The 25,855-nt window shown below is 52.5% G+C and overlaps 8 protein-coding genes across 8 annotated transcripts; 4 read left to right on the forward strand and 4 right to left on the reverse strand.

The window, feature by feature from the left end:
• Nucleotides 1-382: 382 nt before the first annotated feature.
• J4E88_001878 (uncharacterized protein) lies at nucleotides 383-3,036 on the forward strand (the record flags this gene model as incomplete). Its single annotated transcript, XM_049395545.1, has 2 exons — nucleotides 383-976; nucleotides 1,543-3,036. The coding sequence occupies 2 exons, from the start codon at nucleotides 383-385 to the stop codon at nucleotides 3,034-3,036; spliced, it is 2,088 nt and encodes a 695-aa protein (XP_049259409.1).
• Nucleotides 3,037-3,513: 477 nt separating this feature from the next.
• Nucleotides 3,514-4,185, forward strand: J4E88_001879 (uncharacterized protein; the record flags this gene model as incomplete). Its single annotated transcript, XM_049395546.1, has 2 exons — nucleotides 3,514-4,093; nucleotides 4,145-4,185. 2 exons carry the CDS (start codon nucleotides 3,514-3,516, stop codon nucleotides 4,183-4,185), a joined length of 621 nt encoding a protein of 206 aa, XP_049259410.1.
• Nucleotides 4,186-4,899: 714 nt separating this feature from the next.
• J4E88_001880 (uncharacterized protein) lies at nucleotides 4,900-6,318 on the forward strand (the record flags this gene model as incomplete). The annotated part of the gene is made up of 4 exons (XM_049395547.1): nucleotides 4,900-4,904; nucleotides 4,962-4,978; nucleotides 5,060-5,372; nucleotides 5,421-6,318. The coding sequence occupies 4 exons, from the start codon at nucleotides 4,900-4,902 to the stop codon at nucleotides 6,316-6,318; spliced, it is 1,233 nt and encodes a 410-aa protein (XP_049259411.1).
• A 3,378-nt stretch (nucleotides 6,319-9,696) lies between these two features.
• On the forward strand, nucleotides 9,697-10,341 carry J4E88_001881 (uncharacterized protein; the record flags this gene model as incomplete). Its single annotated transcript, XM_049395548.1, has 2 exons — nucleotides 9,697-9,974; nucleotides 10,026-10,341. 2 exons carry the CDS (start codon nucleotides 9,697-9,699, stop codon nucleotides 10,339-10,341), a joined length of 594 nt encoding a protein of 197 aa, XP_049259412.1.
• A 3,249-nt stretch (nucleotides 10,342-13,590) lies between these two features.
• J4E88_001882 (uncharacterized protein) lies at nucleotides 13,591-14,766 on the reverse strand (the record flags this gene model as incomplete). The annotated part of the gene is made up of 2 exons (XM_049395549.1): nucleotides 13,591-14,712; nucleotides 14,758-14,766. The coding sequence occupies 2 exons, from the start codon at nucleotides 14,764-14,766 to the stop codon at nucleotides 13,591-13,593; spliced, it is 1,131 nt and encodes a 376-aa protein (XP_049259413.1).
• A 1,556-nt stretch (nucleotides 14,767-16,322) lies between these two features.
• Nucleotides 16,323-18,241, reverse strand: J4E88_001883 (uncharacterized protein; the record flags this gene model as incomplete). The annotated part of the gene is made up of 3 exons (XM_049395550.1): nucleotides 16,323-17,132; nucleotides 17,643-18,115; nucleotides 18,238-18,241. 3 exons carry the CDS (start codon nucleotides 18,239-18,241, stop codon nucleotides 16,323-16,325), a joined length of 1,287 nt encoding a protein of 428 aa, XP_049259414.1.
• Nucleotides 18,242-20,469: 2,228 nt separating this feature from the next.
• J4E88_001884 (uncharacterized protein) lies at nucleotides 20,470-22,245 on the reverse strand (the record flags this gene model as incomplete). The annotated part of the gene is made up of 3 exons (XM_049395551.1): nucleotides 20,470-20,804; nucleotides 20,860-21,752; nucleotides 21,836-22,245. 3 exons carry the CDS (start codon nucleotides 22,243-22,245, stop codon nucleotides 20,470-20,472), a joined length of 1,638 nt encoding a protein of 545 aa, XP_049259415.1.
• Nucleotides 22,246-23,252: 1,007 nt separating this feature from the next.
• On the reverse strand, nucleotides 23,253-24,850 carry J4E88_001885 (uncharacterized protein; the record flags this gene model as incomplete). Its single annotated transcript, XM_049395552.1, has 3 exons — nucleotides 23,253-24,248; nucleotides 24,311-24,424; nucleotides 24,482-24,850. 3 exons carry the CDS (start codon nucleotides 24,848-24,850, stop codon nucleotides 23,253-23,255), a joined length of 1,479 nt encoding a protein of 492 aa, XP_049259416.1.
• Between the last annotated feature and the right edge of the window lie 1,005 nt (nucleotides 24,851-25,855).

A 25,855-nucleotide genomic window follows, 5' to 3' on the forward strand; every position in this document is an offset into this window, starting at 1 on the left:
CGTCGAACCTTCCACTCCACTCAATGGACCACGTACGACGGCTTCCTCAAGCCTTTCGTTCACTAGTCTCTCTTTAGCGACGCAGACGAACGATACCGTCGTGGATACCAGCACAATCGCATCTTCGTCGAAGGCCTCAACTGTAGAACTTACTACTTCTCCCCAACCTTCCGGTCCCCCTTTAGTCTCGTCTATCACTTCGTCTTACACTCCATCTCCAATCTCGTCGAGTACCACCACGTTTTCACCAGCGGTATCCAGTGCTAGCAATCTAACGACTACATCAAGTTCCGTCACGGGAGTTACAGCCAGTGGTGAGACAAGCCTCCATTCAACCGTACAGCCTACTGTAGTCAGTTCAGCGTCCAACACTGCCTCCACAATGCTCGCAACATCAAATAGCCCATTACTTCCCCCCGGAATCACCATTCCTCCTTCGCCAGTAACTACGTTGGTACCCACTGGAACCGAAGTACAGTCGAGTGCGTCGGATCTATCCATAGCCATCTTGGGCGTTTTTCCTATTCTCCAAAACTGGATAAAAGATCCTGTCGCTCATGTCACCGAGGTGACAGACGAGCTGGACAATATCATACCCGACGCAGTTGGCTTCTTGGCCAAGCTACCAAAGCCAACAGACGGAGTTGAGCCATGTGGGTCTGGAAAACGCCGAAGAAGCGAACGAAATCATGAATTGCACGATGTTCTCAGTGAGCGCGATTTACTCGGCGGGTTGTTCAAGACAGCATTCTCGCTCGTCAACTGTGTCATCAACACTACCAATAAGGTGAAGGATGCAGTTATCGGCGGAACGACAGCCGCAGTGGATACTGTCAAGGGCTTACAAGATGACCTCAAGCCATTGCTCGATGCTCTCAACGAGGTGGTTCCGGACGAAGCCTCCGAGCCCTCTGATTCAGTGTCAGAGACTGAAGAACCTACGCAGACCTCTTCCTCTACATGCACTCTAACAACCGTTAGTAACTGTAACATTGCATGTACAGCAACTGCAACTACGACCAAAGGAGGGCCAAACAAGCGGGCGCAAGGTGATGTCTGCACCACAGTTTGCGGTGCACCCATAACCAAATGCGATGTTACTGGTTCCACTTCTTCATCCACGGTTACGTCTACAACAACGGCTACTAGACAGAGATGTGCCCCCGACTGCGACAACTGTAATGGAAAGGTGCGAAGACTGGCGACTAGCGTACCTGCACCGACCGAATTTCCCACAGCTTTTGAAAGCATTGCTATCTCCTCAACCACGACCATTGCTGTATCGCACTTCCGCAACCCTCAGTTGAGCGCGGAAGAGCTTGCACCAGTGGAAACCGGCCACCCTACTAGTCATGTCTCGAAGCGAAGTCTTTCGAGCCCGTATGGGCCTGAACACAACGGTATGTGACTTGTCTCATAGCTGGTGGTATCCTTTTAAAGCTATTGGAAGCTACTGACATGCATCGCCCATATGTAATACTCAGCTTCCACTGACGTCGACTAACTCTGTCAGGTGATGTTGGGGCATGGCTCCTTGATCAGATCCGCGATAGCCTTAACCCTTACGGCTCTCTTGAACAGGGCCGAGGAACGACTGGGCTGTCGTTCCCACTGGAGGATGCAGCGGACGATTGGCACCTGGTCAACCTATGGGGTTGCACATCCGTCGTGGTCATCTCCCGCAAACGCATGTTTCTTACCCACATCTGGGAAAAACCTTCCATGGAACAGCCACAGCTTTTCCAAAGTGATGTATTGGATGTTCTCCGAAATGGTAGTCCGGAGTTTTCCCACCCCCTTACAGTTTTCACTGTGCCCGGCGAAGGCTTCGAAAACATTGCAGAAAACAAAGTACGTGCGTTCATCATTACGCCGTATAGAGATTTTGCTATCAACCCGGCCAGTGACGACATTAACTATCCATACGAAGTAGACAAGATCAAAAATCTGTTAAACAACATCCTTGGACGGAATGACGCACTAATCATACCCTACACTCCGGCTGAGGAAAACAATCGGGATGAGACGACCCCGAAAGGCAAGATCTACATTCAATATGACCCCGTGGCAGCCGCTCTCGTACCAGCAGAAGGCGGTTGCAATCAGCAGCAAGTTGCGGGGATAGAGCTTTGGTTTGAGGATGCTCCTACCTACCGTTATAGAGACACATGGCAGCCATTCCCAGATCAGGTTGTGCAGGCAGAGAAACGGTCCGTCGCATCCAGTGGTAAAGACCTGCGCTTGCTCAGAGGAAGAGAGGTGACGGATGCGGACGAAGCAGAGTGGAAAGAGTTCGAGGCTTTGATGAAACGTCAAGATGGCGACACTTGTGCTCGACCTAGCAACAGCTTGTCGGTATCATCGGCATCACCCATCCCATCACCAGCTTCGACTGTGCCTACTCCGTCCACCTTCCAGACAACAGTCAGGCCGTCATTGAGCGACTCAACCGGCGGAAGCTCAAGCCCAAGCCCACCGCCCTCGTCGATAGCCACATCACCATCGTCACAGTCTTCCATGACGTCGGCAACTCCGTCTCTTACTTGGACACCGGCCCAACCTAGCACGACGAAAACACCTTCAGCAGTGCCTAAGCCATCCCCTGCATCGCAACCTCCGCCACCACCTCAAACCGAGCCTCCAACGAAGGCATTATCGGTGATCTTCCGGAACACAAACGGCAATGGCGAAGATTACAACAACTGGACATTCTTCGAGATCAAACCCAACACCCAAGCGGATGGCTGCAGCGTGCCCATCCTCAACGATGTCTCGCGGCAATGGTCCGATGCCTCAGCCCTGTCAAACCCGCCGTGGCCACACGGCACTTTCACCATGCCATTGTTCGGAGAAGAGGACTGCGAGTACCAGAGCGACGGAACTAATCCAGGTGTGCTCCATTGTCCTAGTATGGGATTGGGGAAGACTGTGGGATGTAAGAAGGCTGATGAGAAAGACAACCCTGATGATATCACGGATTGTCAATATCCGGGTCTAGAGAGGAAGGTTCATATTGTTGTTTATTGTGAGTGGTAGGATAATCTCATTCTTGGAACTACGAATCTTTTGTGCATATACCTGCGACTGTCGTGCCATTAGTGATGGCTCGCTGCTCGCTCCGCGTTATCGCAAGCCATTGGCATGTGTTCTGCTCCTGCCGAAGAGACGCCTGAGATGCAATGCGCCTCTCCGTCACCATAACAGGCTTCAAACTCCCCCAAACAAGGTCTTATCTACACTAAACAGCGGCTGAAGTGCAGTATCGTGTGAATGGCTGGTGTTTGAGAGGCTAGCTGATCGTCGCTGCGGCACTGCAGATGTGGTTATGCGAGCCTGCTGTGACGTGCGTTGCGGCTGGAAGCTTAGCACTTGAGGAAACCATGACGTCAACAACGAGCTTGGACTTATTGCAGCTCTAGACCCTACGTTTGGCGGACAACCTCAACTTTAAACTACACACCTCACAACACAGGAATCTTTGTCAGTTTCAATTGCATCTCACCAATTCACATCATGAGCTTCCTACGACCCATGTCAATGCTGCGCTCGGCAGCACTACGGCCCGCAGCCCTCTCGGCGGCTCCCCGTGCCCGCGTCCAAGTTCGTTTCGCGACATCAGATTACGGCTCTGGTAAGGGCAACCCAGCTGGAGAGAAGCCCGAGAAGCAGGGCGCCAACCCCAGCGAGAACCTCGAGCACCCCGGCCCCGCACCTCCCAAGGTCGCCCAGGGCAAATCTTCGTCGTCGCCGAACAAGGACAGCAACGCCAGCCAGAATGACTCTCCCAAGCCTACATCCGAGTCACCGGCTCCTAAGAGCTCTTCCGGCAAGCGCGAGTTCTCGACATCGGCCCGCCAGATGAAGGACAACAAAGAGCCAGCCGTCAAGCAGGGCCAAGACAACAAGCCCTCGCCCAACGAAGTCAAAGGTGCGAAACCAAAAATACTCAACGAAAACCCGCCGGCTTCTGAAGAGCAGAGCGAGGACGTCAAGCAACACAACAAGGACATGGATAACAGGGCGGAACAGGCGCATGAGAAGGTCAGCAACGAAGAGGCAGAGAAGGACAAAGTCCCCGGCGGCTTCTGGAAAGGTATGTCATAGCTTGACGAAGGGCATTGGCATGTTGCTAACACATTCACAGGCGAAGGTGGACGAAGCGGCTCCGAAGGCGTACGAGGATAAGCAAGGGGCGGGTGAATGTTCGGATAAGATGAGCATGTGTACAATTAGCTGAAATTGACTCGTAGAAGTGTCACGAAATGTACAACATTCATCAAACATAAGCAGCCAGAGATAACGCGTCCTGTGTTATCTATCCATCATCGGGGCTCTGAACGTAGGCTCGGCTTCATAAGTTTTGTGCATGTTTGGGGATGACGTAGGGGGCTAGCGTGTGGATCGCCCCCGCATTTGTCGACGTGATGGGATTTTTTTGAAATGCCATCGCGACACAACGCCCGGCAGAGGGGCGCTATTTCGCACGACTTGTGCCACGATGATGCTCGCTGCCTTTGCAAACAAGAGTGACAGGCCTCGGAGCTCTCTTACTGCGAAAACGTCAAGCATATGCAGGGCCTAGACCGTGCTCCTGAAAGGCGATCTCACAATTGCGCACAGCCAAAAGACGCGGTTGCATGTGGCCATAGCTCCTCATTGGCTGCTCTGCGAGGCAGGCGCGTTGGGGATCTTGTTTGCCCAAGCTCCATACGTGCAGCACTACGTCACTCGCACGCACACAATCTACCCGCCATTGTCTGTTCCCTCCCCTCATAAACTCGCTGCCCACCACTACCCTCTAGCCCTCACCCCCTCTACCGAGTTTGCCTACTCTTCAAACCCTCGTCTTTGCTTCATTAATCGATATCAAGCACATCCTCACATCGGCAGTCACACATCATGAGGTTCTCCCTTACATCCACCTTCGTGGTGTCCCTTGCTGCCACGGCAACGGCCAACAGCTGGTTTGGAAGCGCCGGTGCGTATAGTACATAACCCCTCCCGTTTGTTTTGATTTATCCACAGCGCCATGCAGCAGCATACTGACGCCAGGAAGCAGTCTACGACAAGTGGCACGAGACCGAGCTTGAGCGCTGGCTCAGCGACCACGGCGTTCCCCACCCCAGCCCCTCGGACCGCAAGAACCTCCAGTCGACTGTCAAGGCCAACTGGAACGACAAGGTTGTCACTCCCTACACCAGCTGGGATGCGCAGACGCTCCAGAACTACCTGACCCTCAAAGGCCAGCAGGCGAAGAAGGGCACCGAGAAGGACGCCAAGAGCCTCGCTGAGCAGGTCAAGGTGTACTGGACCGAGACCGAGGACTCCGCGAACCAGGCCTATGGTAGTGTCAAGGACTGGATCTTCGACTCGTGAGTACCCAGAGATCCATTCTCAGCACATTTACTAACAAACAATAGTTGGTCCGACTCTCAGCTCAAGGCTTTCGCCGATAAGCACGGCATTCCCGTCCCCCAGCCCCGCCAGCGTGACTCTCTCCTCGCTGCCGTCCGTAACAACTACCAGTCCGTAGCCGAGAAGGCCAAGGAGACTGCCAACTACCCCGGTGACTGGCTCTACGCTTCCTGGTCGGACTCTGACCTCAAGTCTTGGTTCGATGAGCGTGGCTACAACGTCCCCCAGCCCAACACCCGCGACTCGATGATCGCTGCTCTCCGCCGCCAGTCTCGTCTTGCCAGCCAGCAGTCCCAGAGCGCCTACGCTTCCGTCTCTTCCGCTGCTGCCAACGCCCAGCAAAGCCTCAGCGACGCCCTTCTCGACTCCTGGTCTGACAGCCAGATCAAGGAGTGGGCTGACAAGAACGGCATCAAGGTTCCCCAGGGCTCCAAGCGCAACGAGCTCATCGCTCTCGCCCGCAAGCACCGTGCCCGCCTTTACGGCGACAGCGCCTCTGCTTCTGCCGGCTCCGTCTCTGCCTCTGGTGCTTCCGCTTACGGTGCTGCTACCTCCAACGTCGGCCAACAGTACGCTGCTGCCACCGGTGGCTTCGCCTACTACACCGACTTGATCAAGCAGCAGATTGGTCTCGCTCAGGCCAGCGTTACCTCCGCTACCGACGCTGCTGGATCCAGCGCCAGCTCTGCTTCTGTCCGCGCCGCTTCCAGCGCTAGCTCCCTCAGCGGCGCTGCTGGCAAGGCCGCGTCCTCATCCTCTTCCTCCATCTCCAAGTCTGCTGCCAGCGCTAACGCCGCTGCCTCATCCTCTGCCTCCAGCGCGTCGTCGGTTGCCTCCAAGTCTGCCCAGAGCGGATACGATGCTGCCGCCGCTAGCGCCAGCTCTGCTAAGCAGGAGTTGTAAGCACCTCACAATACCCGGCAAGTAGCGTTCAGTCGGATCTTCTCTCGATATGACTGCCATGCGCATCACTTCACGACCTTACGATCTGCGTACGGATAGGCGGAAAATGGAAACCTGTAACATTAGCATCACGACGATATCCCCTCTGCGACCTCCTGGTAGGCTTGAGGAGGGTCTTGTAGTTTTTCTTATTCCTTCGGAATTGGGATGGATGGATGGCGTCTCACGTAGCTTAGTATGCGCTTGATAATAAAAAGTATAATTGCACTGCTGTTCTGATAGTGATGTGTGGTTGATATATGACTTGATGTTGATGTATGTTGTACTCTAGAGTCCCGGGTCGCCAGTGTCGGAATGATGATAGTGATCATCATCATTGCGTATCACATCCAGCTTGCGCGCTTGTTCTCATACATGCTCAACATCTGAGTTTGTGGAAGACTTCTCATCACACCGGCAGTCATCACGACAAACTCGAAAGGTTTTGATTACGAACTTCGTGATCCCAGTGGTTTGAACAAGTACATGGTAACACTGGACTTGAAAGAAAGCTTTATACTTCCTGTGTCGCCACTGCTTCTCGGACCATGGGGCTGCGGGGTGATGTATTTTGGAAATCAAGAGACGGAGACGGCCGCGGGCAACGACATCAGAATGTTGGTGCTTCGTTTTGGAATCGGACATGTGAGCATAGCGGCTTCCTTTTGGTATTCTAAGGCTCGCGATGGACCGCGGACACATGTACTCGATCAGATTTGTCTTTTTGTTCTTGCTGTTCAGGTCGGAGGAGAAGGTGCTCCTCATGCTTGATTTTGAACCAGTATTCAAGTATCTCCAGAGAAGGAAGTTCTCTTCATGAAAGCCTCGCGAATTTGTTTCGAAGTTTCGTCGAAGAAGAGGAAGAAAGGCAGACTCATAACCAGGAGTCTTGCAGCTTTCTGGAGAAGACAACGCAGCCATGCGATGGGGTTATCCGCAATTTGAATACTCAAGTATGGAGAAGATATCGAAATGTCGGAGAGAGGAAGAGAGGCAGGCACTTGCTCATGTCGGCTGCAGCTGCGTTTTTGAGGAGACGACGCACACATGGCAGGGTTGTGTGGAGTTTTTGGTGCTTTGAGTACTCAAGTTTGGAGAAGGTACCAAGAGACCGAAGAAGGAAGAGAGGCAGACACATTGATCGGGGGCTTTGGTTTTTTTAAACATGAAGACGGCGCAGCCATCCAATCATCATCTTGAGTTTTCGATATTTTAGATACTCAAAAAGAGAGAAGATAGTAAGAGGAAGAAGGGAGGAAGAGGGGGTCTATGTATCCACCCACACTAGTCGCGGCCTTCTCCATGCCAGTGTAAAACATGTATTTTGGGCAAAGGAGAGAAGAAGACACAAATCTCCAGGTAGGTTTTGAGACATGAGTCTGACATGTCCTTACTTTGCACATGTGCAGTTGGGTACGCAGACTTTTGGTGGATTCGGCTGCTGGACGGACATGGCAATTGCAGAGGTATATTTTAGTAAGATGAAGCCTGGGTAGAAGATGGAAGAGGAAGAAGCGACGACATGTTGACTTGATCAACGAGTTTCAGAGTCCACAAGCGCACTCATGAATTCTTCGACTTCCGATTTTAGTGTGCAATGTCTGTTGCAAGAGCCTTCTCATTCCAACCGGTTTGCACAGTTTTGGAGAAAGGAGAAGAGGGAGTCGCCATTCTGGAGTGCGGATACTTTTTCTGATTCCTCTAAGCTTTTCAAAATCCGCGAGCGCACTCATACGACCTTGATGCCTCGGTTTTGGTGTGCAATGTCGATCGGGTGAGGTTTCTCATGCTAAGGAAGCCTTGCAGTTTTAGAGAAAGGAGTAAATGTAGTCCCCATGCTTAAAGTCTAAGTCGCTTTCCAGTTTCTCTACCCTTCTCATAGTACACAAGCGCGCTCACCAGAATGTAATTTCGTAGTCTTAGTATGTAATGTCGGCTGGAGGAGCCTTCTCATAAAGAGGATTCTTTGAAGTTTTGGAGAGAGACAGGAAGCTGTCATTCTAAGTATTCCCGGTATCTTTTAGTTGCTCCACAATTCTCAGAGTCCGCGGGCGCGCTCATCCGATTGTCTCCTGACCAATTTCAGAATGCAAAGTCGGTTGGACGAGCCTTCTCATGATCAGGGATATTTGGAGTTTTGAACAAGGAGAGGAAGTTGCCATACTCATCTCGAAATGTCGTTTTTGGTTCCTCTTTTTGAAAATAAACATGAAGATGTGGTGTAAGGAAGAAGTAGAGGGGAGTATGGAAGGACGGCTTTATAGAGTTCTCGCGGCAGTAGCGTCATGGAAATGGTAAGAGTGCATGCCGCGCGCAAGCAGGAAGTGCTGGTCGGAAGACAGAAAACAGGACATGGCAACTCGTTCATGATGTTTGGATAGTTGAGTTGATGTAGAGTGGTATGAGATACGCAGCTCAGCAGCGCCATGGGCTGTTCGATGATGGTTTTGAGTGAAGAGGATATGCGCGTGTAAAAGGTAGCAGTAACTTCAGGTCAAACGGCCCAACCATGAATCGTGCATATCTAAATTTTGATGGTTTTTAAAGAGCGCTCAAGTGTTGTAGTGATGCAGAAGAAGACGCAGCGGCCTCGAAATAAGCGCACCCAAAACCCCGCGCCAGCCCAAGACAGCCTAGCCCCGTTCCCTCCGCCCACCCGCATCCTCAAACGCCACCACACCATCCCCAACTCTATCCCGCACACGTCAACCCATCACGAACACGTCTCGAACACCTTCTCGAACGTTTCGCTCAGCCATCTGACAAGCTTTCACAAGCCTCGTGCGCCCCATCGCACCGGCCCACCACGGCCCGATTTGTTTCCACTCCAGATCTGCGACGCTGACTCCCCCGTTTCCCGTCTCACGGCCGTCTCCAATTTTTTTCCACCGCGCGAATCGAAGGGAAGAGTTGGAAACTCCGCATTAATTGTTCTCCTTGAGATGGGAGAGATGGAGAGATGTGAAGAAGGTCCGTTTCCGGCGGGTAGGTAGAGGGAGGGGATAAGGTTGAAGGGTGGTGGTGCTGAGGTGCATGTTGTGAGAGCGTTGCGTGGCGAGGTGATGAGAGTTGTGTCGGTCCGAGTTTGCTGACGTGCCGACGTATTGGGCGGGTGAGTTGGGACGGGACGGGAGAGGTGAGATGGAGGTATAAGAGAGGGATGGGATGTCGAAGGATGGAAGTGTTCATTCCAAATCATCTCTCACATACTTCGCCTACTTCTTACGATCGCTACTCACCTGGTGTGAGCTTGCTTTTAGTTTCCACACATTCTTTGAACATCATTCATCTTTATTCTAATACTATATATTGCCTCTTTCGGTTTATACAAACGTCAACATGAAGACCTTCGCCATCCTCTGCCTCCTTGGTGCCGCTCTCGCTGCACCGGCACCTCAACAAGCGCCGCAGGCTCCTCAAGCTCCTCCGGCACCGCAGGCCCCTCGTCCTGCTCAGGCTCCCCAGGCACCCCAAGCTCCCCAGGCTGGCCAAGCCCCTCAAGCGGGTCAAGCTCCCCAAGCTGGCCAAGGAGCTGGCGGCAACTGCGCCGACATTCAGTCCAAGCTCGCAAAGGGCATCCAAGCCAACCTCGACATTCAAGCCGCCGAACTCAAAGGGTAAGCCACACATTCTCTCTCCCACACATACAATCTCTAACATCCCCTCAGCGTCTACGCCCTAAAGCTCCAAGCCGGCACCGCGGGCTTCAACACGACCCAGCAATCCGTGCTATCCATCCAAAAGCGAGGCGTCGACATCCGCGCCAACAACCAGAAGCTCGCCGCTCAGATCAAGTCGCCTGCTGCTGATGGCCTGGCTATTGTTGCTGGGGCCCAGACCAAGGAGATTGGCCAGGTGCAGAGTCTGAAGGGGACGGGCGCGGATGCGCCGGTTATTGCGATGTTGGTTCAGGAGGTTATGGATGGGACGATGCAGAATCAGAAGAACCTTGCTGCGGCCAGAGGACAGGCTTGCGCGAAGTAGGTGGAGTGTGAGGGAAGACTGGGAGGTGAAGTGAGTGGGATGTGTATGATAGATTTTGGAGGAGGGTAATTGGGTCTTGGGCCGCGTTCGTGTTTTAGAAGTAGTGTAAATGTAATAGGATTGCTATGTGGGGAGAAGACAAAGTTTCCCACATCGATACGCACTCTCGTTGTTTGAATGCACCCTCGGACATGAACAGAACTAATGACTTTTTCCGGGCTCGAGTCCTATGAAGTCAGGAGACGACAGGAAACAACATCAGGTTTTCCGGTGTTGCTTTCGAGAGGACGAAACAGTCATCCGAATATGCGGTTGAATCATTGGTTCAGAGGTCAAGAGTTTGAAAGTACATGAAGGTGGAGTGTACGGGGCTGGAAGAGAATCTATATAACTACCGAAGATCAAGCTAGTCAATGGCACAGCAGACAGTACCAGCAAATCCAGAGGCTTGCGATGAACAGAGAAAACAGCCTTCTTTGCATCCGTTGCTTGCCATAGTGTTTTGGACGCACACACAACCATGTGTTCCGTTTCAGTAATTTTCGATTTTAACATCGGACCCGGGCTCGGATTTTGGAAAAGAGGACATGGGTCCTCATATTTCTTGTTATGAAAGAACGGAGCAGACATTGATCCATGTGTTCATGTTTTTGAGTTTGAAGACAGGAAGTTAAGTGTGTAGGAAAGAGAAGTGAGGAGCCGGAATAAGTGGTTTTTATACCCACTGAACATCAAGCTAGTCGGCATGACAGAAGACAAGGGGATAGACATGGTCATCGGGATGATGTCGATCTTTTTGGAGTAATACATCGACGTAGTTTTCGAATCTCGGAAAAGCTCTCATGGGTCTTATCGGTCCTGCCTTTTGGACAGAACAGAAAGGACATAATACAGCTTGATGCCGCTTTTGGTAAAATAGACAGGAAGTTTATGGTTTGAGGAGGAGAAGTAGAGGGCCTAGACTAAGGCTTTTATACGCGCTGAATGCCAAGCTAGTCACAAATAGACCAGATGGTATGATTATCGACAAGGACATGGTCTCCTCTCGACGTGGTTTTGGAGAAGACGTTGACTGTGGTCAGTTCATCGACCTTCAAAACACTCTCACGCAGGAGTCCACCCAGCTCAGAACCGGAAGGTATGTATATTGCAACGAAGTAACACAGCGCAATCTATTAAATAGTTGAAGTCTAATGTCTAATGGTAAGTCTGCTCGAGCAGCAACCCCGAGGAAACAATTCGCGAAAACGACACGACAGTGATGGTTCACGTCAAGCGACGAAATTAACCACACTAAAATCATTAGCACACCATCACTCCTAACCCTCACTTTATCACTTACACAGCTAATAGTCTACCCAACCAAAACGTTAGCCTCATCCTCTCCACAATACACAGAACCAATTCACTTACACCACCAGCACCACACCCATTCAAACTCGGCCTCCCCCCACTACCAGGGTAAACGCAATTCCTAAACGTAGGAAAGTTCCTACTCGGCGCTCCAGGGCTCTGGCACTGCACACATATGTCATGTTAGAGGTTGAAACTGGGTTCGTTTGCGTGGTTGTTGCTGTTGTTGGTGTTGGGGACTTACGCAGAAGGAGTTTGGCTGGGAGATGTGTTAGCAGTTGTTATGTTTTGAAGAGGATGGTTTTTTGGGAAAGGGAGAAGGGAGAGGAGGAGAGGAGGAGAGGAGGGGATTCGGACTAGACTTACGTAGGCGCCAGGACATGTAGAACCACCCGGTAAACCCCATCCGCCGTTACAAAACGCGGCTTCCGACGCGGCGGCGAGAGCGAGGATAATGGGGGCGAAGAGTCTCATGATCGCTATCTTAATTTTAACGAACGTGTAGTGGTCATCCAAAAATCCGAAGATATCCAGCCAGCCTCGCGCAACGGGACGCAAGCGTATATATATCGCCTATGTACCACTCCGGTCCAGAAGCTATGGGGGCTGCTGCTGCGCACGCACACGTCGCATGAGTAATAACCCGAAGTCTAGTGCGCGTGCGTTTTGTATTAACAGTGGTTCCTCCCTCATTCCTTCAGTTGTAAAGCCGCGATTGAACCGTGCTGCTAACTTCACACAGCTAGCTGGTTCCGTATTCCTGCTCTCTTGAATGGAGTGCAGATTGCGCGGTTAGCTAGAGACCGTTTGACGGGACAAACATGAGTACATTAGGTACGTTGATGGAAGGTTCGAGCTGAGCTGTCCCTGTTTCAAGCTGACATTGTCCAGGTGCGCTGATCTCACGGTAGACAAGGGAACTGCCGGTCATCATGATTGTGATTGCGATGGTGGGAATCAAAACCCCGAGAACCAAATCGCCGGTTGCAATCATGCTGGTATATCGAGATCGACGACGCGATAGCAGTACATTGGTACAGACAGGGCTGGGAGACAAGATGGACAGTGCAGCTTACGCTAGCACTAGGTTCAAACGCGGTTAGAGCCGGTACTAATATGTAGACTTTTGTGGTAAATTCCCAGTGGCTAAGGTGAAGGGCCGAAGATGGGGCTGAAGTGGAGTGGTGCATTCATTGCTTTCGTGAATATAGAGATGCTGAAGTAAAAGCACAAGGTGCAATACAGATATCTTCTGGCTACGATCTTGATCTCCCAAACTCGATCATCTCGAATGTCACGATTCTACCCTGGGGTATAGCCAAGTAGTCGCCCCCGGAACAGCTCTCCTCATGCCATCCGCTTGGCGACTGCAGTGGCGATATATTGAGCGGAAGCGTGACGCTCCGGCGAGCCGGGCAGTGATGTGAACACCTGCGCGAGCGCGGCCCAGATCTCGGAGACGGACGTAGAGTCTAGGAAATCTGGTGACACGGCGTTCGAGAGGGGGGTGAGGAATGTAGTTGTGGGAATGAACGTGAATAAGGACACCCAGAGGAAGATGCGATGAAAGAAGGGAAGACTGATATTCAGCCATGCTGAACTCATAAGAGTGACCTCGAGGCAGATAAGTAATATGATGAAGAGGTGGAAGAATGAGTAATAGTAGTGACTTACACCACATACATAGACATCCACCTGACGAGACGTCCAGCGCCCTCTCAATCCATCATCAAAAGGACAAGCCAAATGCATACTACACAATCATCAACAGCAGAGCCACACACAACCAGTGTTGACTGGCTCGATGCCTCGCTTCTGGTACAATGTCTTCCGTACCATGTCAACCATAACTTGGACAATGAATAGTAAACCCAACTCTACCCTGTAAGTCCATTCTCACGACTTGTCCTTATCCAAAGCCCCAGCAGACGTTTTCGTCCCTTGTACTCCATGCGTACTCGCCTTCTCAACCTGTTTTCTAGTAAGCAAGGGACCTTCTTGTAACTCCGCGACTTCAGCCGTTGTTGCCGGAACAGTACCATCTCTCCTCCCATGTCTATCCTCTCCCTCTTTCTCTTTCATCGCCATCGCGCCATCGGCCCCCGCTTCTACGACCACACCACTGTCGTCAACCCTTTCTCTCGCCTTCTGCAACCGTAACAACACAACATCCGCCGCTCTCAAAAAATTTCTCCCATCCTCAGCATCCTTCTTCCACCTCTCCCTCTTATCCCTCGGTTGTCTATCGTCTTTCCAACCATCCTCAAATGTCTTGACCTCTCCAGAAATCTGCCCATGTATTCTTTCTAACTCGCCCATTGAGTATGTCGGTTTGTGTGTGGCGGGGACTATGGCTTCGGTCGGAGGTGATATACATTGCGGCTCGGGTGCCCAGTCGACAAGCCTATCCGTCCCTGTCGCGGTGGTTTGGCCTGCTTCCCAGATGGTTTTGTGTCGGAGGCTAATGCGCCATTGTTTGAGCTTGACGTCGATGTCGTGGGCTGTGTTGCGAAGACTGACGTATGCTATGTCGACGAGTTGGATTTGTCGGAGGAGGTTTTGACGTTCATCCTCGTCCGTAGACCCCATGTGGCAGTGGTCGTATTTTTGCTGTGCGTTTATATAAAGCAGGTATTCGGCCTCCCGGAGTAGTTCCCTCTTGTCCGCTTCCATGGTTTGCATAGTAGCCAGCGTGCTTTCAATATCGATGCGTCGCAGGTCTTCGGCATAGTCGAAGGGTGTAGTGTAGAATGGTGGCTGTTGCTCGACAGGTGTTGCAGCATCTGCCATAGGCTCACTACTGCTGTTTTCGAGTTGCGCGTCCTGTTCTGCTCGCTCAAAGGCCTCCTCTGACAGCCACCGTGTGTACCAGAGGCTGTTGTGTGAGACGTATTGCTGCATGATGGGGTCGAGGCTCGCCATGAGCTCCGGATCCCAGAAGATGCTCCAGAACTCGAAGGACCGTCGCTTGACATGTCGACCAAACAGTTTGTATGCCTCCTGCCTCTCTCCGCTGTACTGAAAGTATGCATGCGCTCCCAGAACACCTGCGCAAGCGCCGACATTCGTCATGCCTAAGCAGCGCGTCCACCTGGGTACAGCAGGCCGGCGCATGAACAGCGAAGGCACTGAGACAGCCAGCCCCAATGCTGCACCTGCCAGAGCACCATCGTCAACGGTATATTTCTTCGTCCGCTCGTACAGCTTCCAGGGCTTGACTTCCGGTATATTCGTTGACGCCAGGACATTCGCAAAAGAAGAATGGTAATACCAGTTCAGCGCCGCTCCAGCCACGCCTGCCCAAACCCCCAGCCTTGCCGAAGCCCGTATAAACACCGCTGGCCGCGATATCGGCCTCGTAGGGGTCACACTTTGTGCATATCTCGAGGCGAAGGACGTATACGCGGCGGCAAGGACGGTCGAGGAGATGACGGCGTACTGAGGTGTTGCATTCGCACCGATGGGATCAGGGCGTTTAGGAGTAAGGCGATGCTGCCCTTCGGCTATACGTTTCGTTAGCAACTACTTCTCCACATCGTCTTCGGCGAGACATACCAGGCGGCCCAAAGAGTCTCAGCACCATGGCGCCCAAACTACGCGCGTAGTACAAGATAAGCGATAGAGTGTGGAATCATATGCTTGCTGTCCACGGTACACGGCTATAAAATAGTGTGCGGCTGCAGCGAGCGCGTGGGGCATTCACGAGGCCGCTCATGGCAGTGAAGGTGCGCGGGCACTACCGGTGAGTGCCCGGATTGGCGCGCCTGGAGGGTGTCATGAGGCAGATGTGAAGGAACAAGGTTCCGGAAGCAGCTACGGCGGGCGGCCGCCGGGAAGGCGCATCGCAGCGGGACAGGTTTAATCCCTGCTATGTTCGCATGACAAGGCTGAAGGGGGGCGCAAGGGGCGAGGCCGCGTGAAGAGGGTGTCGTTGTGTCTTAGTCGGGATGGGTGGGCGAGAACTCGCGATGATGCGCTGTGGCCGGGGTCGGAGCGGTGCACGTGAGGACGTGTGGTCAGACGACCTCATAGGTCCAGACCGCCAATGGATGATCGCATCTGGTCATTGCGCGAGTGGAAGATGGAGTCTCGTCGGGTACAGCATCACACAAAACGTTTTCATTCACAGCTTGGGTATATTCATTTTGTGACTGATTAATACAAGCTTCATTCTCCGATTGCAGTCAATTGTTCTACTCCGCATCGCACAATCATTACCACACACCCCAATCTCGATCCCACCACCCGATTACAACGACTATTCATACCAATTTAGTAACACAAGCTAATATCGAAACCCACAACCCGCTTTTCGTATTGAACACAGAAAAAGAAATTGTCGAACGAAAGAGGTAATCCCAAACGCCATCGCTAATACGTTTTAAAAGCAAGTACAACGCCAGAAAACGAGAGGAACATGCGCAAGGACTCCCATCCACCCACGCTAAGTGGCATTAGTACAAAGTGTAAGCGAAAGATCGGAATCGAGAAAGAGAAATGGCATGCGAACGGGTACGGGAACCGAAGTCGATCGCAGAAGCAAAGAAACAGAGAATGGGGGGAAGATGGAGAGACGAACAGAGGGAGGAAAGCAGTCAGAGAACCACCCCAAACCCCGCGATTTCACATCACCCCGCCCTCGTATCCCTCCTTTGCATAACAATCTTCGCATCCTCGCTCCTCAAAAACTCAAACACACCCAGCTCCAGCCTCGCCAAACCATCTTTAAACATATACTCGCTCCCCTCCGTATTCGTCATAACCTTCAAAGCCATGCAAAGCAGATCCTCAGGACTCAATCCATCAATACTACTCATATTCTTCCACTTCAACCGCATAGCCCTAAGATCGTTCATAGCCAGCAACCGGTCTACAAGGCCAATGTGAGACACACCCGGGTTGGCAGCCATGCTGTGCCGTAGTGAAGCGATGGCTTGACGCTCGTGTAGCCATGCAGTGAGGATCTTGGAGACGAGATCGTAGTGTGTGGATAGTTCGGTGCGGAAGAGCGGCTCGCCGTGGTACCAGAGTGTGTGCATGCGGACGAGGAGGCTGGCTTCGTCGGGCGGCATTGTGGAGCGTGGGTAGAAGAAGGTGAAGAGGCCGGCGGTGACTTCGCATTGGAGGAGGCGGAGGTCGGCCGTCGAGACGGAGCCGCGGGGGAAGGTTTGGGGTTGTGGGGGCTGGACAACGTGTGCGGTTTCGGGGGGTTGAGGCGGTTGTTGGTGGCTTTTCAGCACGGGTTGGTGCGGTGAGGTGTGTTGAGGTGCGGCGGCGGGCTGGCTGTGGTTTGAGGGGGCTCGGGGTTTGCTCGAGGGCGCGGGCGGTGCGTCTTGTGTAGTAGGAACGAGTTGTATGCCGTATGCGGGGGCGCTTTGTATCGCGGGGGCAGAGGTAACCTGCTTATTAGGTGCCATGATAGGCTGATTAGGTGCGGCCTGCGCATGTGGTGTACTAGATCTACTGCGAGGGTGTGGTGCGAGAGAACGGCCGAAGGGGTGGCTCGGGGTATTAGATCGACTTGGTGGTTGGGGTGGAGGCTGTTGCTGAGCCTGAATATGCGGATGTGACGGTAGCTGTGTATGCTGAGGATGATGTGTATGCGGTGATGCCTGGTGTGGGTGTGAAGGGTGGGACGGTGTCTGTTGCTGCTGTGGTTGTGCTTGAGGTTGCGGTTGCGACTGCTGTGGCTGCGGAGCGATCTGTGTATGCTGAGGCTGGACGGCAGGAGACTCCCTCTTCATGTATCCACCTGCCCCATTAGCTGCTGTAGATGCGTTCACTGCTTGAAACCCTTGATTCGAAGCTGGTGTAGGAGTGGCTGGCGGTGCAGAACGAGGAGTCTCCGTAGCAGATCGAGCCATGGCAGCACTGCGTGAAGACGGCTCATATGGGCTCGTGTAACTGTTGCTGTGACGATGTCCAATACCAGGAGGGGGTCGATGTACTTCTCTCGACGGTTCTCTGGATGCTTCCCGTGTTGGCTCTCGAGGTGGCTCGCTAGGTGGAGGCGTGTTGTTAACAGCAGTAAAACCTCCATTGTTGACAGCCGTGAAGCCTGCGGGCGCGGAGCTTTGAGTGATAGCAGGAGGCCTTGACACGCCGTTCAAGTCGTTGTTAGATAGAGGACTGAGCTGTATCCGCGAGGGTTCAGACGCGGTTCCTGGTGCTGGTGAGAAACGATGCATATGAGTCGGCATGGGAGGAATGTTCTCCATGCTGCCCGGGCCTGCAGGATAGAGTGACTTGAGTGACTTCCTTGGGCTGCCCTTTCGGCTCACCGGCATAGTGCTGTAAGGCCTTTTGATAGGCGAAGCCTCAGGATCTTCATCGTCGGACATGGTGAGGTGAGCATTGCTCTTGCGCTTCTTTAGATTAATGGGTTTAACGTCAAGGCCAGCGCCTGCAACAGTATCCGGATCTGGTGGGGTGAGTGACTGTGGCGTCCCATGTGGTGACTACCCTGAATTAGCCATGACAACACCAACCATCTCATCAAAACTTACAAGGCCTTCGGCATCGATATCGGCAAGCTGATCATACTCATTCGCACCCGATGGTCTCTTCAACTTCATGTTGCGAATGTAGTAGCAAGCTTTGATGATGATCCACCGATGCAGATGAATCTTGAGACTAAAATAGGTTTAGCGCGCATTCTGACACCTGACACCTGACCACTCCAACTTACATATCCTTATGCTCCGGCTCCTCGTAAAACAGATCTTTGTTATACGTCTTCTTGGTCGCATCCGGCGTGAGTAAACAGCTGCGATCCGCATCCCTGCCCCAAATAGCGGGTCCGTAACTCGCTAGCAGGTCCTCGAGCTCCTGGTTCAGGGAACTCGGATCCGCCGCGAAATCCAGCAACAAATCTCTTTCTTTTGGCAATTCCTTGGACAGCTTCGTCACCTCACTCGAGAGCTTGCGGTAGTCTGGGTTGTCGAATTTCGGAATGCCGCGGTTGGTCGTGGACGAAGACGCCGATAAGCCCAGGCCCAAGCATTCCGTCACCTCGCGTATAGTCGGGTTATGCGAGCTGAAGACGGATATCCAGCGAGCGCGATCCCAGCGTCGCACGCCGTGCTCGAGATCCAGGGCCAAGTTATCCTTTGAGCTCATGGCGCCACATGGGTGACGACGGGCACGTCAACAGTTGAAATGGGAAGTAGGAAAATGACGATGGAAAAGTAAGCGGATGGGATGGGGAATGACAATCAATGGCGCGTGCGCCAAAGTGTGATGGATCCGCTCTCGACGTTCCAAGGTTGGGGTGATTGATGGTAGCTCGCTCGGCAAAGGTAAAAGGAGTACGTTCCACTAGGCCGTCTTGGAACAAAGTTTTCTTATTGCCAGCTGCTGCTACCCCAAGAAAAACTTTGTCCAGTCTCAGATGCCGATCGTGCTACCAAACTAGACAAAGAATTGAATGCCCCTGTACACACAAGAAGAACAAACTGCGCAGCAATTGTACTCTGGAGTAGGAACCGACAGGCGCTGATGAGAGAGGGGCGTTGGGCGGCGAAAGAAGGATTGGTGATGATGATTGATGCCGGTGACGTGTAGAAGGCGAACGACGGTACGCTGCGTCGAAAAGATACCCAGAAAAGAGGTGTGTCCAGTAGCGAGACAATGATCCGGCAGGGGCCGCAACAAAACATGTGCAGAGGTAATACGCGTCCGCACTCCGAAGTTAATGACTCGCACGCCAATAAATCCCCATCAGGTGTAATCATAGTACCGCCCCATCCTCATTCGTTCACACCCAGCGGGTCTCCTTTGCCCTTGCCTGTTCATTGTACGACACTTGCACTATGAGCGTGGTGCTCATTTGCTGCATTATGCTAATCATATCTATCGCAGGGGTCAATCATCATACACGAGGTACAAATGAATATGTCGCTAGCAGCACAACTCTTACTCGCATAGGCCAAAACATCCGATCCTCTTACTCAAAGCCTCCATTAGCCGCCACATGCAATCAGCGAATAAGCGGCACTATCACGGTTTCGTATAGCCGGGGATAGATGTCGTTGGTATCATGGTCAGGAGTTACAACTACACATGCATCTATGACGCGCTCGTCCCTCACCCATAGATTTGTACTACCGAGCTGCGATTACTCAACTGTGCGACCGGTTCCTGTCCAGACCGCGCGCCGCATAATATTGATGGGAGGTACAGCGAGATCTGATAAACGCCACAGCTCGAAAGAAAAAAAATGTGAGGCAATGTGACGAATGTGCGGCGCGGTCACTGCCTGCACTCTAAAATAGGAACGTGGCATTAGGGAGATTTACGGCGCAGTGCGGAGCCTGAAGACAACGCCCCTTGGCTGCAGGGAATACACTAAGCGAAAAGGTATACTGCGAAGTGCTGCCGAGCCGTGTATTCATTCGGATACTAGCTGCCGAACTATCGAAGTTGCGTACAGTCGCGCCCTCACTATGCGCTCGCGCGTTCCAGGCGATCGCAAACTAAAGCAAATCACGCGTCGCAGAGTCCCGTACTGCATGGTGATGAGGTGTGGCACAGCTGAGCTAGTGTAATCCTACACGGTCCTGTAACATGATCAAGTAGCTGAAACCACCACTCTACGGCTGACCTACCCGAATAGCTTATTTTCCCGAATTGGACACCTACTAGTGGGGGCCTCGACCCTGGCGATCGATCGTCGCCCTGAAAACCTGAACGCCTGTATGATCCTCGTACACAGTTTTTGCGACTACAGCTGCCCGCGCGCACGATACGTGCGCATTTCCATCGTGGTAGTTGTGACTAGCGTCGTGACTCGCCAATGTACCAGAGCATACCCTTTCCATCTTCCTCTTCTTCTTTGCGGAAGCTCTCCAGGTGGTCGTGCAGCCAGCCCATTACTTGCGTAAAGTCTACTGGCTTCCACTGCATCTCTACTGCGTACTTTTCTCCGGCCAACACCACGATAGCCTGTCGCAGGAGCTCATCGCGGTCGACAGCGACATTGGGGCCGAGACCAAATCCTCGACCCACGTCTTCAAAATTGGCGATGATAGTTTGCGTGCAGCCCATGAGCGTGCGGTGCTGTTGGATGCGCCTCTCGATCTCGGCGGCTGTGTGGCCTTCGGCTGACCAACCTGCAGTAGGATAAGTATAGATAGAATGGATGCAAATGCAGTTGGTAAAACGTACGTTCGTTTGCTCGTAACAGAGCTGCCAGGTGGCGCTTAAGTTCCACCCAAGTCAGAAATGCTCGTTCCCTCGCAATGAAGACGGGAATGTTCTCGATCATCTTGTTGTAGTCGGCTCGAACGCCTTCTCGCCATGTTCTTTCGAGTTGGTTGAGTAGCGCTTCCTCATCCATTGAAATACCTCGCTCTTCTCCATATATGTACTGTCGTAGCGCCCGTAAGCCGTCATAGTCTAAACCACGGTAGGGTATGCTGTTGTTTGGTTGCGGGAGCTCTTCTGGCACACCGTCATCTGACCGAAAGCTTGCTACCAGCGCGGCCATTTGAACGCTGACTTGTCGATCAGCTGCCGCTTGGGTCGCGTCGGTGATTTGCTGTTGTGCCGCTGCTTTGGTCTCGGTAGGATGTGCAGCGTGGGTAGCAGCAGGGCCTGACATCGTACTGAGATATCGAGACTTGTTCGCTTCAGCTGTGAGTTTGTTCCAGACACCCTCGGCGATGTTGGATTGTTGTGTAGCCTGTTGTTCGTGGGCTTTCGCCGATGTAAAGGCGGCATTGCCATTCGTTGCATGTCCACCGCCATTGACAGCTGTAAACCCACCTCCTTCCCGCGGTCCCATAGTGGGACTTTCCCCAGATTCCGGAGGTGTCAGCATTGCACTTGACGACATTGGGCTTCCACGTGACGCTGTATCGCCGTCGTGCAACACCGAGTTTGGCGCAAGCGCAACAAATGATGCGGGCGTGCCGCCCTCTTGCTGGCCAGAAAACTCGGCATCAGCTCGCGCCTGGCGGTTTTCTGCCTTCTTTCGTCTCTCGCGATCCAGGCGTTCGCGCGCAAGAATGACGTTGCATGCCTTCAGCCCGATCCACCAATGGAGAAGTTTGTGAATTCTGCGTGGTGGGTCAGTAGCTATTCGGCTGTATTGCGATGGCCCAAATTCGCGATTGATCTGCTCTCAAACTTATGTACTTACAATGCTCTGTCTTCCTCGTTCTCCAAGTAAAGATCCCGCGGGTAAAGTCCCTCTTCGACTCCGGGTTCATTCGCGGTGATTAGGTGCTCGCGATCGCCCACTCTTCCCCAGACCTTGGCGCCATGTTTCTCAAGCAAGCCATCGACTTGCTCCTTCAAACTTCCCTCGTCGCTCAGAAACTTCATCAGCTCATCCGGCTCTTTCGGTAACGTGGAGACAACATCGCCCATGTCTGCAACAAGCTCGCGTACGAGGGCGGATTCAAAGTTTGTTTTACCGCGTTTGTTCGATGACCACTTTGCGCGCAGTCCAAGACGCTCGATCAGCTCGTGCATACGCACTTTTGACCGATTCTTCATAATGTCCAGCCAGTCCTTGGACGTTGCGTATGTGATAGCTGAGCCGTCCATGGTGTATGGGCTAGATGCATGGATCGCGAAATTTCGCCAGGTGAATTGAATGTAGACTAACGATGCGTCCGTAGACCGTCGTATGGGTTCCGAGCGTTGTGGTGTCGTGACTATGCAAGGGAGGCGTGATGTGTAGTGCTGATTTTCTCGGGTATGATTACATGCAGATGCTCTCAGGACTGGGGCAGCCAGATCGTGCAATTTCGCCAAAGGGCCGTCTAGAGCATGTACGAGTCAGTGATGGGGCGCGCAAGGGAAACGAACGACATTCTTAAAGATGAATCGAGAACACGATAGATGATAAGAGTCGGATGAAGAAACCATAGCGGCGTATGAAAGCTCGTCTACAGGGTTAGCGGCACCCGCCTGGGAATGGCAGGCGGAACCAGAGGGCAGTTGCTGCCGATTGGCTGGAATATCGCGTTAGCCGACGATCCCCCCAAATCACTTACACAAGGCATTGTGCACATTGTTCTTCGTCTACGGAGTGGCGAAATGCAGCTCACCGCTGCTGACAGTAATGTTTGGTGGCTCAAGTCCATGCATACGACTGCGCTTTCTTTTCCACTTATTGGCGCGACTGACATCGGATGCGCAGTGGCGGGCAGACCTCGCTGGTGTACAGGCAATGGGGAATCACTACATCATCGGATGTGCTGTAGCATGTGCATACACTCAAACAGAGGCTCTGGAAGTTTTGTGAGGAAAAGCCATATAGAGATCGTCATTACTATTCATTTGAATAAACATTTTATGAGTTGCCTGGATCCTGCCCAGCCTCATGGAGCACCAATGCTATACAACCGCCAGCCTGGCATCGATGCTTTCGACCAACTCGCACGCGAAAGATCAAAAATGATCGGGGTATATGTAGGACAACGCAAAAAAGCCATCGATGTACTCAATGGTATACAGATGCTAGAGAAAGTGAGAATGAGCACACCTTCGAAGAACGCCGAGGCTGGAATTCTAGGAAGAGAATTATCCATGACCGTTGTTCATGTCGCTCAAGCAGGGTTTGGCCGGCTCAAAGACTTGAGCACGATATCGACTTTTGCTTGAGGATTGTCTGCCCAGATAGACGCTTGAGCAAGTGTAGTCTGTAGACGATCGAATGCGGTCTCCGTGCCTTTGCGGGCTACGATCGCTTTGCTGATACCGTCACCAAGATCGTATGTCAGTTTCCAGGTTTTTGTTTTCTCCAATATGCTCGCAGCAGACGGTAGGTCCTCAGATTCCTCCTCCAACAGGCTGAGCAGGCCTCCAAAAGACTTGCATTCGCGCAGCGTATGAATAAAATCCATTTCCATGCCTTCATCATCGACCGACCAGATAAAGTACACGCGCTCGGCTTGTTCGTCGGTCAAGTCAAGAGAGATGATGCTGGTCGAGTTTGTGCGCTTGATGACTTGAGGCGGAGGTTTGAATGTATCCGCGGGCGTTGGAGCATGCTGTTTGACATCGTCGACAGGTGTTTCTGACGTTCGTTGAGTCTGTGTATGTATCTGTGGCTGGGGTTGGGGTTGGGGTTGGGTTCGGGGTTCCGGCTCTGGCTGTGGCTCCGCTACAGGTTGTGGTGTCGGTTGTTGTTCTGGTTGCAACTGTGAAGGGCATGTACTGCTATCCTTGGGAACAACGTCGATCACGTCCGATATCTGTGTCCTGTTTTCGCTAAGCTTTCGCCGCTTCCTCGCTGCGGGTTGCTTAGTATGAGCATCGCTTTCATCATCATCGACCTTTGCCATGGCATTCGATGCTGGAGGTGCGGCATTCGGTGCTGAATGTGCAGCATCTTCATCAGTAGATTTCGATAGCTTGGGGGTAGAAGAGAGACGATGTCTTGGTTCCGGTAGTCCCCTAAGCTTCGAGGCGATGTCAGCTCGCTCTTGCGGAGACAACACTGAGAGCACGGTCTCTAATGTGCCAGCATCGCTGTCAGGATTGCGAAGTGTGAGCATCATGAAATTGTTGGCGAACTTGTCTCCCAGACCACCTCCACTGATCTGCAGAATTAGATGTGAGGTCAGTATGTTTTCCATGGACTATTCGTTGATCCGAGTCTTACCTCGTAGGGGCGATAGGCTTGAAGACCTTGTAAAGACCTGTCACTCGTCTGAGGTAGCATGATGGCAAAAACCCCAGCGTCGTCGTCGCCGTCGAGTGGCATAATAACGACCTTCTGTATGCTGTCAGTATTCTGAACGATGTAGATTGTATGTTTCTCGGTACAACTCACAACCTTCGGTCCGAACTGCACTTCGCTGAAGGCAATAACAGCTGAGTCTTCCCTAGCACAGCCTCGGCAGACAGCGTTGCGATTCTCCCTAGGACTCCCTGATACTATAGGAGGGTGTGGAGGAGTGAACTTCTTGTAATTGGCCTTCAAGTCGTGAAAGGAGGGAAGCCCTCGGAATGATTGGCTTTGCCTGTCCGGAGCCAGGTAGCCAATCCAGACGCCCCGCGCAAAGAGCTGATTGGCCGAATAAAAATGACCTTTCAGATGAGGTTGCGAGTTGAAGCAACCATACGAGATGGAGTATTTCCTAGGACTGGTGTTTCGAGATTCTTCCATAGATGCCTGCAGTGCACGCAGCCTAGGTGACATCATTGGCGAAGTCAGTTCGCTCGACGCGCTACGACGTGCCGGCTGCGCATCGCTTTCTGGAGATGCCGCCTTGGAATTGGTGTTTATTTCATTTGAGTTGGAGGGTGTTTGCAACCGGATTGCGTCACCAGGCTGAGGGCTGTTGTTGTCGAGACTGGGCTCGCGGGCGCGCTTGCAGCTTGTTGACGGGGCCCTCGACACAGGTGTGCGCACACTCTTCCGTGCTCTTTGGGGCTGGGGCGGCATGCCCGAGTGTTTGGGTGGCATGCCGGCGAGATGTCGGATAGCGCCTGGTAGGTGGTGATGGCGGTCTGTTGTTGCACCATGCGGCTGCGCGCGCTAGCGTCCGTGCAGGGCTTTAATTGGCCCACAATTCTGCATGGCATTTTAACTCCGTCGCAGCACCGCCATGGTACATCCCATCTCCCTTCACTTTAACGCGAACAACCGTGTCGCGATACGTATAGCACGCGACATCGGAATGCGGGAGTTTTATCAGTGAGCACGAATAAGACGAAAGCTCCTCCTTGCCAATTGAGGACGCGTCAAGTAAACAACGAAGGAGCGAGGACGCGTCTGTCTCGACCGGAGTCTAGATGGAAGGCGCCTTGCATTAAACCGCTGCCCACTCCATCACCACCACGTTCGGAATCTATTCGCAAGCTCTCACCGCTTCATACCGACGTCGCTAGCTGCGGTCTATACATCACAATTGCCAATTGGTTTTTTGTCCATCAAATCACCACTATACCCGACAATGGGGCGGCAAAAAGGCGAAATCGGCGTTGCTCATCATATAGAATGTCTTGGACTTCAGACGTATGGGAGGGAGAGGATTGAACCGGGCTTCGTTATGAGAAAACCAGTGTTCAGGTATGAGCCCGCCACTGCAATCCACGAACTCGAGGTACCGGCTCTGCTTGGTCTACTACTACGCGATGCACACGATGCAAATACTGTCATCGATCGACACGATCCCATGCTCCTCGATAAAGAGCTAGACCA

Source organism: Alternaria novae-zelandiae (genome assembly GCF_023758075.1).
Source record: "Alternaria novae-zelandiae strain BMP 2774 chromosome Unknown scaffold_2, whole genome shotgun sequence".
Lineage (NCBI taxonomy): Eukaryota > Fungi > Ascomycota > Dothideomycetes > Pleosporales > Pleosporaceae > Alternaria > Alternaria novae-zelandiae.